Here is a 14379-nt window from a genome sequence, read left to right as displayed (position 1 = left end):
ACCAAATTTCCTTCCCATTTTGATTGGATGATGACATTCTCTGTTGAGAGACACAGAGACAAGAGGCAACCACACAGCCACTCTCTGGCTGAGAGAAATGCACTCAAGCCACAGAGCAGATTGTGCTGGCACAGTTGCCCTGTCATAGGGAACCTACTCAAGACCTGGTGGGATTCCCCCTTCCCCCTTTCCTAGGCCATGAACTAGACCAGGGTAAGCCAGGGATGGATCAGGACAGAGAGAAACAGAGCACTGAGAGGTGTCCTTGGTGTGCTGCACCCTTGCTCTCCCAGCCTTGCACTGCTGTCCCTGTGGCTTGGGGGTTGGTCACCTCCTGCCAGCTCAGTGCATCTGTGCTCGGATCACAGCCAACAGGGAGCTGATAGAAAACTCTGAAAGTCAAAAGCTTCAGGGTCTGTGCAAGTGGCAAAAGATCCCAGGATGATTCAGCATCCAAGGTTCTCCAGCTAAGAGAAACACCTGATGAAAGTCAAGGATCTCCCCCTCTAAAAACAGTGACCCTAAAGTCAGAGTCTTGGAGCTCTCCTGGATCACAGCAGCTTTGTCCAGCATCTCCCCCACTCAGACATCTCTCAGGCACAACCCGCACCAAGGGCCAGCACCAAGTCAGACTTCTCCAGGCTGAGTTCTCATCCTGTGAGAATGTTGAAGCTTTGTGAGTGTGTGCCCTGAGCTCCAGTCACCAGGGTCAAGGTTTCTATCTTGCACTGGACCCAGCCAGCTCTGTCCCTGTGTTTGTGTGCTTTGTGGTTGCATCCAGGCACAGCCATAGAAATAGATTTGAATCCAGGATCCCTTGCAGCCAGTCAGGGTCAGCCTTGTCCTTATCCACTCTGTCATTTGGTGGCTGAAAAAAATAAATAATAAAGGAGCTTTGTGAGGAGCACTTTGAAATCTTGAAGAAAACTACAGAGACACAAATAGCTCTTAGGACACTTGGGAATCATTGCCTGAGCCTCACACACTGAGAGGAGACTGAAGGAATCTGCTCAAGAAGTCAGAAGCATAACAAAAATTCCTTCAAGTATTAATTGGCCTCACTGAGGGCTGTTAGCAACAAAGCCTCCCAGGGGTGGTTAGAGAAGCTCAATGGAGGCCGTGATTGAAGGCAGACAAAGGCAAAGTGCAGCTGAACAAACTCTGGCCTTGGTTTAGGCAAGAGAAAGGCCAAGCTCTGACCCTCAGGCCTTGGAAAGGCAGATCCTGAGAGCCTCCAACTAAAACTTCCTCTCAGCAGCCATGGTGGCAGAAGCTGCTGCCAGAAGGAACAGGATCAAGACCTTGTCCCTGTTGAGCCTTTCATCCCTGCCAGAGCCCTTGGCCATCCCTCCTGCAGGCTGTGCTACCCTGTCCAATGCATGAAGCTCTTTCCCTTCAGGCTGTTGACATCCATCTGGCTTCCTCAGCCAGCTCTCCCCCTGACATTTCCACACCTTCACTCAGGGCACTCCACTCTTGCTGCCTGTTCCTTGACACACAAAGGATCTCCAGACTCCTTCTGGGTCACCACTTGCACCACAGCTCTACACTTTGAGTGACATTTCTTTGTCCTGGCCTCCACTCTGAACCTTTAAGTTGTACTTTCTGAAGGCTTCCTTCTGTGGCCACAACCAAAAAAAGCTCCATCACCTGACACCCCCCTTCAAGCAGGTGCACATCACCCCTGAGCCTTCCCTTCACCAGGCTAAAGAAGCTCAGCAGCTTGGGGTTCTAGATAGAGACTCCAAACTCCATCCAGGCAGATCTCCTAGGTAGGTTCCACAGTACCTCTCCATTCCTCCAGACTAAGGAACTCCACAGCCAGACACCAATATTGCAGATGTGGTCACAGCAGTGCTGAGTGCATGGGGAGGACAACCTCTGTGTCTGGGTGGCCACACTCCTCCTACCACAGCCCAGCTGCACTTGGCCTTCTACACTCTGCTGAGCCTCTGCTCCATCCCAGGCCAGTGCCCAGGCTTTTCTGCCTGGGCACTGAGCAGAGTCTCCATCTCCAAAGCAACAGCCAAGGCACCTCCCTGCTGCTGCCTTTCTGCTTGGCAGGCACAAAGGATGGCACAGTCCCCAGCCTAGCTCTGGGCCTGCTGCTGGCCAATGATACAAAGGGATTGGAATTTGCAGTGACCTCACACTCACCTCCTGACCATGTGCCTCCTCCTGCCCTAGGAGCTTCTCAGCCATCCCTGATGTCCCAATGCTGGCACAAGGCCTCAGTCTGCATGTGGCCTGGCAGCTCACAGGCACAAGAAACCTTTCCCTGGCCTGCCAAGGCAGGTCCCTGCTGCTGCCTTTCAGCTTCTCCAGCAGCCACAGCCAAGCCCTGTCCCTGCTGCTGTCCCATCAGGCCCTCAGGTGGCAGGGAGGTGACAAACCAGCTCCAAGGCTATTCCTGCAGGGGCTGCCAGATGCTTAGGGACAGGGAGTCACACAAGTCCCTTGTCCACCACATGCCTTCTGCTGGCCTGCTGGGGACTCTGGCAGCTGGGAGGCCAAAAGCACATAGGCCAGCCAGGAGCCAGGGGCTGCCCTCTCAGCTGCTGCAGCAAGAAGTGACCTCCCAGTCCCTTTCCTGCCCTCTCCCTGCTGCTGCCCTCTCAGCTGCTGAGCCAGCAGTGACCTCCCAGCCCCTGTCCATCCTCGTGCCTGCTGCTGTGCAGGAGATCCTGAGGCAGAGCTGAGCTGCCCATGGCATTGCCACCCATCTGCTCCTGGTGTCCATGACCTTCTAAGCCACAGTTCACCTCCTACTCCTCTTCCTCTGGCAGCTCCCAGCCCCTGCCCTGTGCCAGGTGCCAAACACGGTCATTCAGGGGTGGGAGGGGATGCAGGTGAGGGTCAGAGCACAGGAAGTCTGAACTGGGAGCCTCACCTTGAATATCTCCAGGAAGAGGCCTCAATCACCTCCCTGGGACACCTGTTCCAGTGTTCCACCACCCTCATAGTGAAGGAGTTCTTCCTCATATCCAGTTTGAATCTACTTTTCTCTAGTTTGATGCCATTGCCTCTCATCCTGTCCCTGCAGGCCTCTGCAAACAGTCCCTCTCCATCCTTCTTGTATCCCTATTCAGGTACTAGAAGGCTGCTATTAGGTCTCCCCAGAGCCTCCTCTTCTCCAGGCTGAACACCCCCAGTTCCCTCAGCCTGTCCTCATAGCAGAGCTGCTGCAAGCCCCTGATCATTTCTGTGTCCCTCCTGTGGATCTGCTCCATCAGCTCCATGTCCTTCATGTGTTGAGGGCTTCAGGGGAGGTCTTACCAGAGCAAAGTGGCAGGATCCTCTCTCTCCATTTCTGGCCATGCTGCTTAGCATACAGCCCAGGCTCCCATTGGCCTTCTGAGATGCAAGCTCACACTGCCTGTTCCTGTCCAGCTTCTCCCCCACCAGCACCCCCAAGACCTTCTTTTCAGGGCTGCTTTCTAACACCTCCTCTCCCAGCCTGTATTGATAGTGAGGATTGTTCCAGCCCAGCTGCAGGACCCTGCTCTTGCTCTTGGTGAACCTCATGAGGGTCACCTGGGCACCACCTCTCCAGCCTGTCCAGATCCCTCTGGATGCCATCCTGTCCCTCTGGCATCTCAACAGCACCACTCAGCTTGGTGCCATCTGCACACTTGCTGATGGTGTCTCCATCCCTCTGTCTATAGCACTGATAAAAGTATTAAACAGCACAGCATGGGATGAGTGGAATCAGTTTTTACTGGGACAAGGTCTGGGCTGTACTTGGAGATGTTAATGAAACCCACTTTGAAATGGGAGATGGCCCAGACTGGACTCTGGTGTGATTAGGGTATGGAGTTGTGACTGTAACAGGGCCCAGCCTGTGGTGGGAGGATATTAAGGACCTCAATATGTACTGGGATGAGTCCCAGACTGTATTGGGATGTGTCCAGGGGACTGAGGTTGTACTGGGATGGTTCCCAGTCTGCCTGGGGCATGGTTAAGGTATACAGTGGTTCCAGTCTTGTCCTGGGAGGGGTTCAGGTGGTGCAGCTTTTCCTGGAAGCAGGCACAGTCTGTCCTGGGAAGGAGTCCTGCTCTCTGGTTTGCAGTGGGAGCGAAGCACTTGGTACTTGGAGGGGGTCAGAGCTTCAACTTTGCTGTGGGATGAGACCCTGTCTGTACTGGGAGGAGATCAGGAGATGCAGTTTGCACTGGGCAGGTCCCCAGTCTGTACTGGGTGATGCCATGGGATCTATTTCCTCTGGGATAGGTCTTGGACTACACTGGGCTGGGATCAGGGCACCAGTTTGTCTTGGACAGGGCCTAGTCTGTACTGGGAGGGAGTCAGGAGATGCAGTTTGTACTGGGAGTGGGCCCAGTCTGTACTGGATTGGAACCAGAGTACACAGTTAACATGTGGAGGGATGCATTAGGAACTGGGAAGGGGTCCAAGGGATGCACTTTGTAGTGGCACAGGAAACTCTATGGGAGATGGCAAAGAGATGCAATTTGTATTGGGATAAGAGCACATCTGAGCTGGGAAGGGTTCAGGAAATGCAGCTTGTACTGAGATGTGACCAGGTCTGTACTGGGAGGGGATAAATGGTTCCCAACTGTACTATGTGGGGACCAGACTGTCCTGGAATGTGCCCAGGGAACACAGCTTGTACTGGAACAGGGCCCAGGCAGCACTGTAAGGGCATAAGGGGATTCACTTTTTATTGGGACAAGGCCTAATGTGTACCTGGAGGGATGAAAGGGATCCGGTTTGTACTGGAACAGAGCCCGGACTGTACTGGGAGGGCATGAGGGTGTGAAGTTTGTACTGGGATGGATGCATTCAGTACTGGGAAAGGAGACAGGATAAATTCTGTGCTGGGATGGGACCCAGGCTGCAGTGCTAGAGGACAGTAGGATCCAGTTTGGACTGGGATGAGGCCACATCTGTACTGGGAAGGGGTTAAAGGAACCATGTTTGGACTGAGTCTATAATGGAAGGGGGTGAGGGTATCCAATATGAACTCTGAGGAGGTGCAGTCTGTAATGGGAGTGGCTTAGGGTTTGAAGGCCTAAGATGACCTCCTGTTCTGATGGCAGTGTTGCTCTGGAGCACAGCTCTGTCCCACAAGTAGCCCTGGCCTCTCCCTGCCTACAGTCCCAGCACTGCCACCCAGCAGCACAGTGCCCAAGCTGCCAGAGCACTCAGGCCTTGCCCCAGCACAGAGGCTCAGCAGGAGAGGGTGGAAGGGAAGAAAGGACAGCTGAGGACAGCCCAAGCTCTGGGTCTTGCTGGCACTGCTGCTGTGCTGGGACCCTGCCCCTCCACCTCTGCACACAGGCACTGCCCTGCAGCTCCACAGAAACCTTGGAGGAAGGAATTCAGACAAACAACTCCCTGCAGGGTCCTTTATTGTGTTGATCACACAGGGAACACAGTTCCTCATGTCTGCAGCCTCTGTGTCACAGCAGACAGGACAACACTGAAGCAGAAATGGTCTGAAGAAAGACATTTGTGTGGGAACAACATTCTCCTAAGGGGAACAGCACCAGCAGCAGCCAGAACTCCAGCAGCCAGGCTGGGCCTGCATTGAGTGACATCAAAACTGCTCTGCAGGAGAAGACAAAGAGTTTATTGCTTCTGAAAACATCCAGGGATCAGTTGGCTGAGGGCAGCCTTCAACTCCTGGTTCCTCAGGCTGTAGATGAGAGGATTCACTGCTGGAGGCACCACTGAGTACAGAACTGACACCACAAGATCCAGGGATGGGGAGGAGATGGAGGGAGGCTTCAGGTAGGCAAAGATGGCAGTGCTGAGAAAGAGGGAGACCACAGCCAGGTGAGGCAGGCAGGTGGCAAAGGCTTTGTGGCGTCCCTGCTGAGAGGGGATCCTCAGCACTGCCCTGAAGATCTGCACATAGGACACCACAATGAACACAAAACAGACAAAGAATAAACAGGCACCGACCACAATAAGCCAAAGTTCCCTGAGGTAGGATGTGGAGCAGGAGAGCTTGAGGATCTGGGGGACTTCACAGAAGAACTGATCCACAGCATTGCCCTGGCAGAGGGGCAGGGAAAATGTATTGGCTGTGTGCAGCAGAGCATTGAGAGCCCCACAGGCCCAGGCGGCTCCTGCCATGTGGAGACAAACTCTGCTGCCCAGGAGGGTCTCATAGTGCAGGGGTCTGCAGATGGCAACGTAGCGATCGTAGGACATGGTGGTGAGGAGAAAATACTCTGTGTCCATCAAGAATAACACAAGTAAGACCTGAGCAGCACATCCTGCATAGGAGATGTCCCTGGTGTTCCATAGGGAGTTAGCCATGGACTTGGGCATGGTGGTGGAGATGGTACCCAGGTCAAGCACAGCAAGGTTGAGGAGGAAGAAGTACATGGGGGTGTGGAGGTGGTGGTGCCAGGCTATGGTGGTGATGATGAGGCCATTGCCCAGCAGGGCAGCCAGGTAGATGGCCAGGAAGAGGCAGAAGTGCAGGAGCTGCAGCTGCCTTGTGCCTGGGAATGGCAGGAGGAGGAAGTGGGTGATGGAGCTGCTGTTGGCCATCTGCTGCCTCTGGCCATGGAGACCTGTGCAAGGAGGGAAAGGCAGTGACAGTTTAGGGCACACTTCTCTCAGCCTCATTTCAATCTCCCTTCCTGAGCTGCATGAGGAATGGATCAGCTTAGTCCCATCACTACAAACCCATGGCAGAGTTCATCACAGCTTCAAACACAGCAGGGACCCAGAATTGTCATGAAGATTCCTCTGGAGTCAGAACAGAAAGTGACCAACAGCCCAATCCCAGGGAACAAGAATCTCATGGTGAGGTGGAGAAACAGGGACCAGCTCTGCAGTGCTGCAGAGACAGTGAAGGGAAGAGATAAAGGAAGAGGGGCTGGGGGTGAAGCCTTCTCCTTACCCAGCTCTGCTCACTGCAGCTCACAGGATGGAACTGAAGGGCTTTGGTCCTCCTTCTGTGTGCACACTCCAGGAGCCTTCAGCTGAGCATCAGCTGCTGAGATGGAGATGCTTCCAGGTGCTACAGCTGCAGTGTCCTGCACCCACAGCCTCACTGTATCAGTGACTGCAGTGACTTCTCCTCCAGAAAGCTCTCAATCATTATCCCAGTCCTGTCCAGCTTGAAGCTCTCTCTGCCTACTGCATCTCCCTGAGATCCTCTGGCAGTGTCCTCAGCCCTCCTGTGCTGTGCAGAGAAGATGCTCCTGGACAGAGCTGTCTCTGCAGTGCTGCCTGCTTGCCAGCAGCTTACTCCACCCCAGGGGCCTCACCCAGCTCAGCACAAGAGGACCAACCCAAGGCATTTAAAGGATCCCTCTGATGGCTTTGGTGCCAAGTCCATGAACCTCAGAGACTGAGAAGCTGATGAAACCTCTCCAGAAGTCAGTCAGATTCAAACTCTGAAGTTTCTTCTACTGTTAATGGGTCCCAGTGAAGCATACTGGGAAAGGGTCCCCAGGGTCTGGTTAGAGCAGGACAGAGTGGATGCAAGGGAAACATCACTGAAGGCACTGAAGCATCTCCAGGCTGTGGTGAGAGCAGAGAACTGAGGCAGTGCTGACAGGTCAGGACAAGCAGCTCAAGGTGTCTCTGCTGCTGAGGAAACCTGGAGGGATTTCCTTGATCCAAAGGGCCAAGCCCTGACCCCCAGCCTCTGCAAGGCAGATCCTGTCCCTCACCTGTGGCTCTGGGCTCTGCTGGATGCAGTGGGGAGTGAGGGTGAGCTGTGAGCAGGGTAGGACCTTGTCAGGTTTTGCTGTGGTTTGATTGCAAAGAGACAACTCCTGCTGAAAAGGAATGAAATGTACCTTTAAAAGTACTTTTTATCAGATGCTTTGTGCAATAAAAACCTCTCCAATTAGCTGCAGAAACCTTGGCAATAATGAGAGGTTCAGCAGTATTTAATGAGCCCCATGGAGTATTTGGGGCTGATTACATGATGCTCAGGTACTGCCAGGAGACTCTGCCAAGGCACTGCCAAGAAGCCTCTCAAGAAGTCCAAGTCAGAAGCAAACTCCAAAGTACCTTGAAGCACTGATTGGCCTCACTGAGGCTTGTTACTGACAAAGGCTCCCCAGGGACTCGTTAGAGCAGCTTGTTAGAGGCCAGGATTGCAGGGAGACAAAGGCAAAGTACAAGGGAGAAAAACTTGCCTTTGGTCTAGGCAGCAGAAAGGCCAAGCCCTGACCACTGCCCTTGGAATAGAAGAACCTCAAAGCCTCAAAGCCAAGTTTCTCCTCACAGGCCTTGGTGGCAGAGGCAAGTGCCAGAGCCAAGGGGAAAAAGGCCTTCGTACTGTTGGTCCTCTCAGCCTTGATAGAACCCTTGGCCACCCCTACTGCACCCTGTCCTACACTGTCCCATGCCTGCAGCTCTTTCCCTTCAGGCTGCTGACACCAATCTTTCTTCCCCTCCCAGCTCTCCCCCTGCCATTTCCATCCCTACCCTGAGCTGTCTCATATCTCTTCGCTATTTCCTGACACCTCTGGATGGCCTCATGCATAGCTGCTCTGCCCTTTGAGGGACATTTCTTTAGCCTCATCTCCACTCTGAACCTTCCAAGCTGCACTGTGTGGAGGTTTTGGTCTCTTCCCACACCCCAGGAGAGCTCCATCCTCTCTGAAACCACCCTTCAGCCATGTGCACACTGCTCTGGCAGTGCCCTGAGCCTCCATTCAGCAGGCTGAAGCAGCCCAGGCCCCTCAGCCTCTCCAGAGAGATGTGAAATCCCATCCTGGCAGATCTCCTCTGCAGCCTCCCCAGTTCTTCCCTTCTCCATAAGACTGCAGAACCCCACACTCTGACACCAAGAATCCAGATTTGGCCACAGCAGTGCTGAGTGCAGGTGAGAAAAGTTCTTGTGTCTGGGTGGCCACACTCCTCCTGCCACAGCCCAGCTGCAGTTGGTCTTCTTCACTGTGTGAAGAGTTTACTCTATCCCAGGGCACATGGAATCACAGTATCACAGTATCACCAAGGTTGGAAGAGATCTCAAAAATCATCAAGTCCAACCTCTCACCCAAGACCTCATGACTAGACCATGGCACCGAGTGCCACATCCAGTCCCATCTTGAACACATCCAGGGATGGTGACTCCACCACCTCCATGGGCAGCACATCCCAATGGCAAATGACTCTCTTGGTGAAGAACTTTCTCTTTACCTCGAGCCTAAACTTCCCCTGGTACAGCTTGAGACTGTGTCCTCTTGTTCTGGTGCTGGTTGCCTGAGAGAAAAGACCAAACCCCTCCGGGCTACAACCACCCTTCATGTAGTTGTAGAGGGCAATGAGGTCTCCCCTGAGCCTCCTCTTCTCCAGGCTAAACAACCCAGCTCCCTCAGCCTCTCCTCATAGGGCTGTGCTCAAGGCCTCTCCCCAGCCTTGTTGCCCTTCTCTGGACACTCTCAAGCGTCTCAATGTCCTTCTTAAGCTGAGGGGCTCAATGCCTTTCTGACTGGGAATAGGACACACCAGAGCATCGAGCTCCAAAGAACACACAGACAGTGTGAACTGGGATGGGGCTTAGCCTGTCAGGGAGTGGGAAAGGGGATTTAGATTATACTGGGAGGAGTCCCAGAAGAGGTGTTGGAGCGCTTCAGGTGGTGTAGCCTTTTCTGGGAGTGAGCAGAATCTGTACTGGAAAGGAGTCCTGTTGTGGTTGCTATTAATAGTTAATAATTGGGTTCACCAGGGGAAGTTTAGGCTGGAGGTGAGGAGAAAGTTCTTCCAAGAAAGAGGAATTGGCCACTGGAATGTGCTGCCCAGGGAGGTGGTGGAGTCACTGTCCCTGGAGATGTTCACAAAAAGATTGGATGTGGCACTTGGAGCCATGGTTTAGCTGTCAGGGGTGTTTGGTGGTAGGTTGGACTTGATGATCTCTGAGGTCTTTTCCATCCTGGCTGATTCTGTGTTTCTGTGATTACAAGGTGAAGAGAAAAGTTTGAACAGAGCTGTTTGACCAAACCAATGTCTGGTGACAAACCCAAGAGATTCCAAAACATGTAGTGAAAGGTGAGGAGAACATCTCCTGCCCAGATGAAGGAATGAGAAACTCAAGAGTCTCAAAAAGGCAACAGAAAGAAGGGAAAAGAACCTCAGGAAAGTCTTGCTCAGTATTGCTCTATGAAATGCAGACAGGCCTTAGGCCGGGTCCTTGCAATGGGAGCTTAGGAGAATACAGAGGCTTAGGGCCTGCTCTTGAAGGTGACCTTTGCCCCAGCTCTTCCCAGAGAGGTCCTTGCTGTCCCCTGTTCTGCTCCCTCAAGCAGACCAGCACTCACACATGCCCTGCACTATAACAGTCATGCAAGCAAAGGGGAACAAGCTCAGGGTTATTGCTCCAACCAACTTCTTGAGACTGAAGCCCAAGGCAGGAATCCACAACCGTAGCCAGGCCCAGAGCTCTGAGAAGCCCCAGGTGGTGTCTTCCTTTTGCACTTCATGCAGAATCTGCTTGGTTCCCATATCTCATTGATCATAGAATGGGCTGGGCTGGAAGGGACCGCCAAATGTTATCTTGTCCAACCTTCCCAGGGACATCCTCAACTAGATCAGGTTACCCAGAGCCCTGTCAAGCCTCACCTTCAATATCTCCAGGGATGGCATCCCAACCCCCTCCCTGGACAACCTGTTCCAGTGTTCCACTACCCTCATGGTGCAGAACTTGTGCTGGCTCCTCCTTCCTGCACAATCCTGCTTTGTTCCCATCTCTCACCCATGTCTATGGATCTCCTTCCTCTCTGATCCATGGAAACACAACAGCTTGTGTTCAGTGCTGTGCCCACTACTCCTTCTGAAGCAAAGACCATGCCTGGAGCCATTCCCTCCTGAGCAGCTCTTTCTGCAACCTGTTTCATTCCTCCCTGGGAAGCTGATCCTGCAGCAGCAGTCCTAGTCCAGAGGACTGGGAGAGCAGAGATCTTCACCATGGCCTTTTCTGCTTCACTTTCTCCTGAGCAAGGCAGAAAGCATCAGGCCAAGCTGTGCCAAGCAGAGGCCCTTTCCTTTGCAGCATTGTTTCATTTGTGCCATTTCACATCTCCTTGGACCCAACTTGGAGTCTCTCACTGATCAGCCACAGTTGTATTTGGGAGCACTGCCCCAGGGGCACAGATTCCTGACCAGCTGAGGGTTAATCTTTCCCTGCCTTTACTGCCACATCTCCAAGACTTTCCCTTTCCTCCTGGTGCTGCCCACCCTGTGTGTTTGTTCCTTATTACGGGATGGCGACAGCCTGGATGGATGCACACCCTGAGTGTTTTTCCCACAGAGGTGCCTTGACTTCAGGCAGTCAATGTTTGCTAATCAGTTAGGTTGCATCTCTGGACACATTTGGAATCTCTCTTCTCTGGATCAGGAGCCCCTTCCATCCCCATACTGTGGTTCTAATTCTGGATTATCCTTAAGGGAAGTGTTCATCCACAAGCTCAACAGGAGCCACCAGTGTGCACTTGCAGCCCAGAGAGCCAATTGTATCCTGGGCTGCAGCAAGAGAAATGTGGCCAGCAGGGCCAGGGAGGTGATTCTCCCACTCTGCTCCACCCTGATGAGACCACACCTGGAGCTTTCTGTCCTGTTCTGGAGCATCTATTACAAGAAGGACCTGGATGTGCTGGAAGGTGTCCAGAGAAGGGCCATGAGGATGAGCAGAGGACTGGAGATGCTCTGCTATGAGGAAAGACTGAAGGAGTTGGGGCTGTTCAGTCTGGAGAGGAGAAGGCTCCGAGGATTCCTCCTTGTGGCCTTCCAGTACCTGAAGGAGGCTATAAGAAAGCAGGGGAAGGACTTTTTAAGGTGTTGGGTAGGGATAGGACTGGGGGGAAATGGAGCAAAACTAGAAGTGGGGAGATTCAGATTGGATGTTAGGAAGAAGTTCTTCCCCATGAGGGTGGAGAGACACTGGCACAGGTTGCCCAGGCAGGTGGTGGAAGTCATCCCTGGAGGCTTTGAAGGCCAGGCTGGATGTGGCTGTGAGCAGCCTGCTCTGGTGTGAGGTATCCCTGCCCATGGCAGGGGCCTTGGAACTGAATGATCCTTGAGGTCCCTTCCAACCCTGACAATTCTGTGATTCTCAGGATGTCCAAGAGGTATTATCAGGTATTGGAATTCCAGTGAATGCCCTCCCCCCTCCAGCCCTTCCTTAGGGTTCTCAGGGCAGTTGGTGCACCCCCAGCAGTTGCTCTCATCAGCTCTCTGTGTTGTGTTCTATGTCAATCCAGAATGGACATTTGCTACCAAGGGCTTTCTTTCTAGATTCAGGTGATGAGATTTTCAGTTCCCTTTCTCCTTCTCTTCAGCCTGCTGTTCCTTCTCCTGCACTAGTGCCTGCTGGGACAGGATCCATGTGATTAAGAGGAACCCACTGGCAATTTCTGGGGAGCCTCAAATTCTCTGGAGGTGATCTGCACCATGCAATGTCCAGAGCAATGTGAACCCTACAACACTCAAGGGAACAAATAGTTAGAGAGCAGCCCCATGGAGGACCTGGGAGTTCTGGTGGGCAGCAAGTTCTGCATGGGCAGCAGTGTGCCCTTGCGGCCAGGAAGGCCAGTGGGGTCCTGGGGTGCATTTGGAAGAGTGTGGCCAGCAGATCCAGGGAGGTTCTCCTCCCCCTCTACTCTGCCCTGGTGAGGCCCCACCTGGAATATTACATCCAGTTCTGGGTTCAAAAGGGACAGGGATGTGCTGCAGAGGCTGTGAGGATGCTCAAGGGACTGGAGTACTGCCTGATGAGGATAGGATGAGAGTCCAGGGGCTGTTTAGTCTGCAGAAGAGAAGTCTGAGATGGCATCTGATCAATGCCTATCAATATGTGAGAGCTGGGGGTGAGGAAGCAAGAGGCAGGGACAGCCTCTGCTCACTTGAGCCCTGGGAGAGGATAAGGGGCAATGGATGGAAACTGCAGCACAGGAAGTTCCACTTCAACAGGTGTGGTGTGTTCACTATCATAGTATCATTCAGGGTTGGAAGGGACCACAAGGAGCATCCAACCCGCCTGCCATGGGCAGGGACACCCCACACTGGATCAGGCTGGACAGAGCCTCATCCAGCCTGCTCTTAAACACCTCCAGGGACGGGGCCTCGACCACCTCCCTGGACAACCCATTCCAGGGTTTCACCACTCTCATGGGGAAGAACTTCCTCCTCACATCTAGCCTGAATCTCCCCACCTCCAGCTTCATTCCATTCCCCCTAGTCCTATCACTACCTGAGATCCTGAGAAGTCCTTCCCCAGCCTTCCTGTAGGCCCCCTTCAGATACTTGAAGGCCACAATTAGGTCACCTGGGAGCCTTCTCTTCTGCAGACTGAACAGCCCCAACTCCTTCAGTCTGTCCTCATAGGAGAGGTGCTCCAGCCCTCTGATCATCCTTGTGGCCCTTCTCTGGACACCTTCCAGCACCTCCACATCCCTCTTGTCATAGGGGCTCCAGAACTGGACACAGTACTCCAGGTGGGGTCTCCCCAGAGCTGAGCAGAGGGGGAGGATCACCTCCCTCGACCTGCTAGCCACACTTCTCCTGATGCAGCCCAGGATCTGATTGGCTTTGCGGGCTGCAAGTGCACACTGAGAGCTCCTGTTGAGCTTCTTGTCCACCAGCACCCCCAAGTCTCTCTCCTCAGGGCTGCTTTCCAGCCAGTCACTGCCCAGCCTGCATTTGTGCCTGGGATTGCCTCGACCCAGATGCAGGACGCGGCACTTGCTGTGTTGATGGATTTGCTTTCGGGGGGCTGATGAGTTTCAGTCCTGTTTGTGCTGCTGATGGTGCTGGGTGTTAGCTTAGGGCAATGGCTCAGAGCTGTGCTGTCCACTGCTGGGCAGCTTGCTCTGGTTCCATCCAGAGCAATACAGGACACTCCCTAGGAAAACACTGTGAGATCTGCCCAGATACTCGATACTGAGGAGTGGCAGGGGGTGGGAGAGGGAAGGGGCAAATTCTTAGACTGGTGGTCACCTCTGGTGCTTTGGAATTTCAGCCCTGAGCAAGTGCAAAATCCTCCCCAGCTGGGGAAAGGTTTGGGAAAAGTCTGTTGTCAGCCTGGGAGTTCCTGAGAGACAGAAATCACTGCAATGTGCTTGGGCCTGGCCCATGCCTCTCAAGCTCTTCTCATCTCTGTGCAGAGGGCTCAAAGGCAAGAGAAGGTCTCTGGACCTACAGACAGTGCCACTGGCATGGCAGCTGGGTCAGAGAAGCAGCCTGTGCCAGGATCAGCTGCCCCTCGTAGTGAATGGTGCTTATGACCAGGATTGTGCCCCAAATATTACCAGAACATGCTTCTGTGTGTGTGACTCAAACCCCCTTTGTCCCCCCTCCCTTCTGGAGTTGGGCGGGGGGACCTTGGTACCACTGAGTCCAGGTCAACAATCTGCCTGGGCATGTTTCCACCCCTGTGGCAAACAAGG

At 53.5% G+C, this 14379-nt stretch overlaps 2 protein-coding genes across 2 annotated transcripts in view; both read right to left on the bottom strand.

The window, feature by feature from the left end:
• LOC137457937 (zinc finger protein 252-like) overlaps positions 1 to 14379 on the bottom strand; it is a gene marked incomplete at its 5' end in the record, with an annotated part of 104501 nt that overhangs the window by 86586 nt on the left and 3536 nt on the right. The gene's annotated exons all lie outside the window — the stretch shown is intronic.
• LOC137457948 (olfactory receptor 14A16-like) lies at positions 5591 to 12852 on the bottom strand. Its single transcript, XM_068169698.1, has 2 exons — positions 12838 to 12852; positions 5591 to 6532 (listed from the first exon to the last, which is right to left on the bottom strand). The coding sequence occupies exon 2, from the start codon at positions 6521 to 6523 to the stop codon at positions 5591 to 5593; it is 933 nt and encodes a 310-aa protein (XP_068025799.1). The 5' UTR covers positions 6524 to 6532; positions 12838 to 12852.

This window comes from Melanerpes formicivorus, unplaced genomic scaffold (genome assembly GCF_026170545.1).
Source record: "Melanerpes formicivorus ecotype bairdi unplaced genomic scaffold, bMelFor1.0.p_v2 SCAF_212, whole genome shotgun sequence".
NCBI lineage: Eukaryota > Metazoa > Chordata > Aves > Piciformes > Picidae > Melanerpes > Melanerpes formicivorus.
The sequence above is the reverse complement of the archived record's forward strand: the minus strand, read 5'-3'. Positions and strand labels throughout refer to the sequence as shown.

Bases quoted from the DNA above. Each gene is read 5' to 3' on its own strand.
- LOC137457948 (XM_068169698.1), bottom strand. From the start codon at position 6,523: ATGGCCAACAGCAGCTCCATCACCCACTTCCTCCTCCTGCCATTCCCA.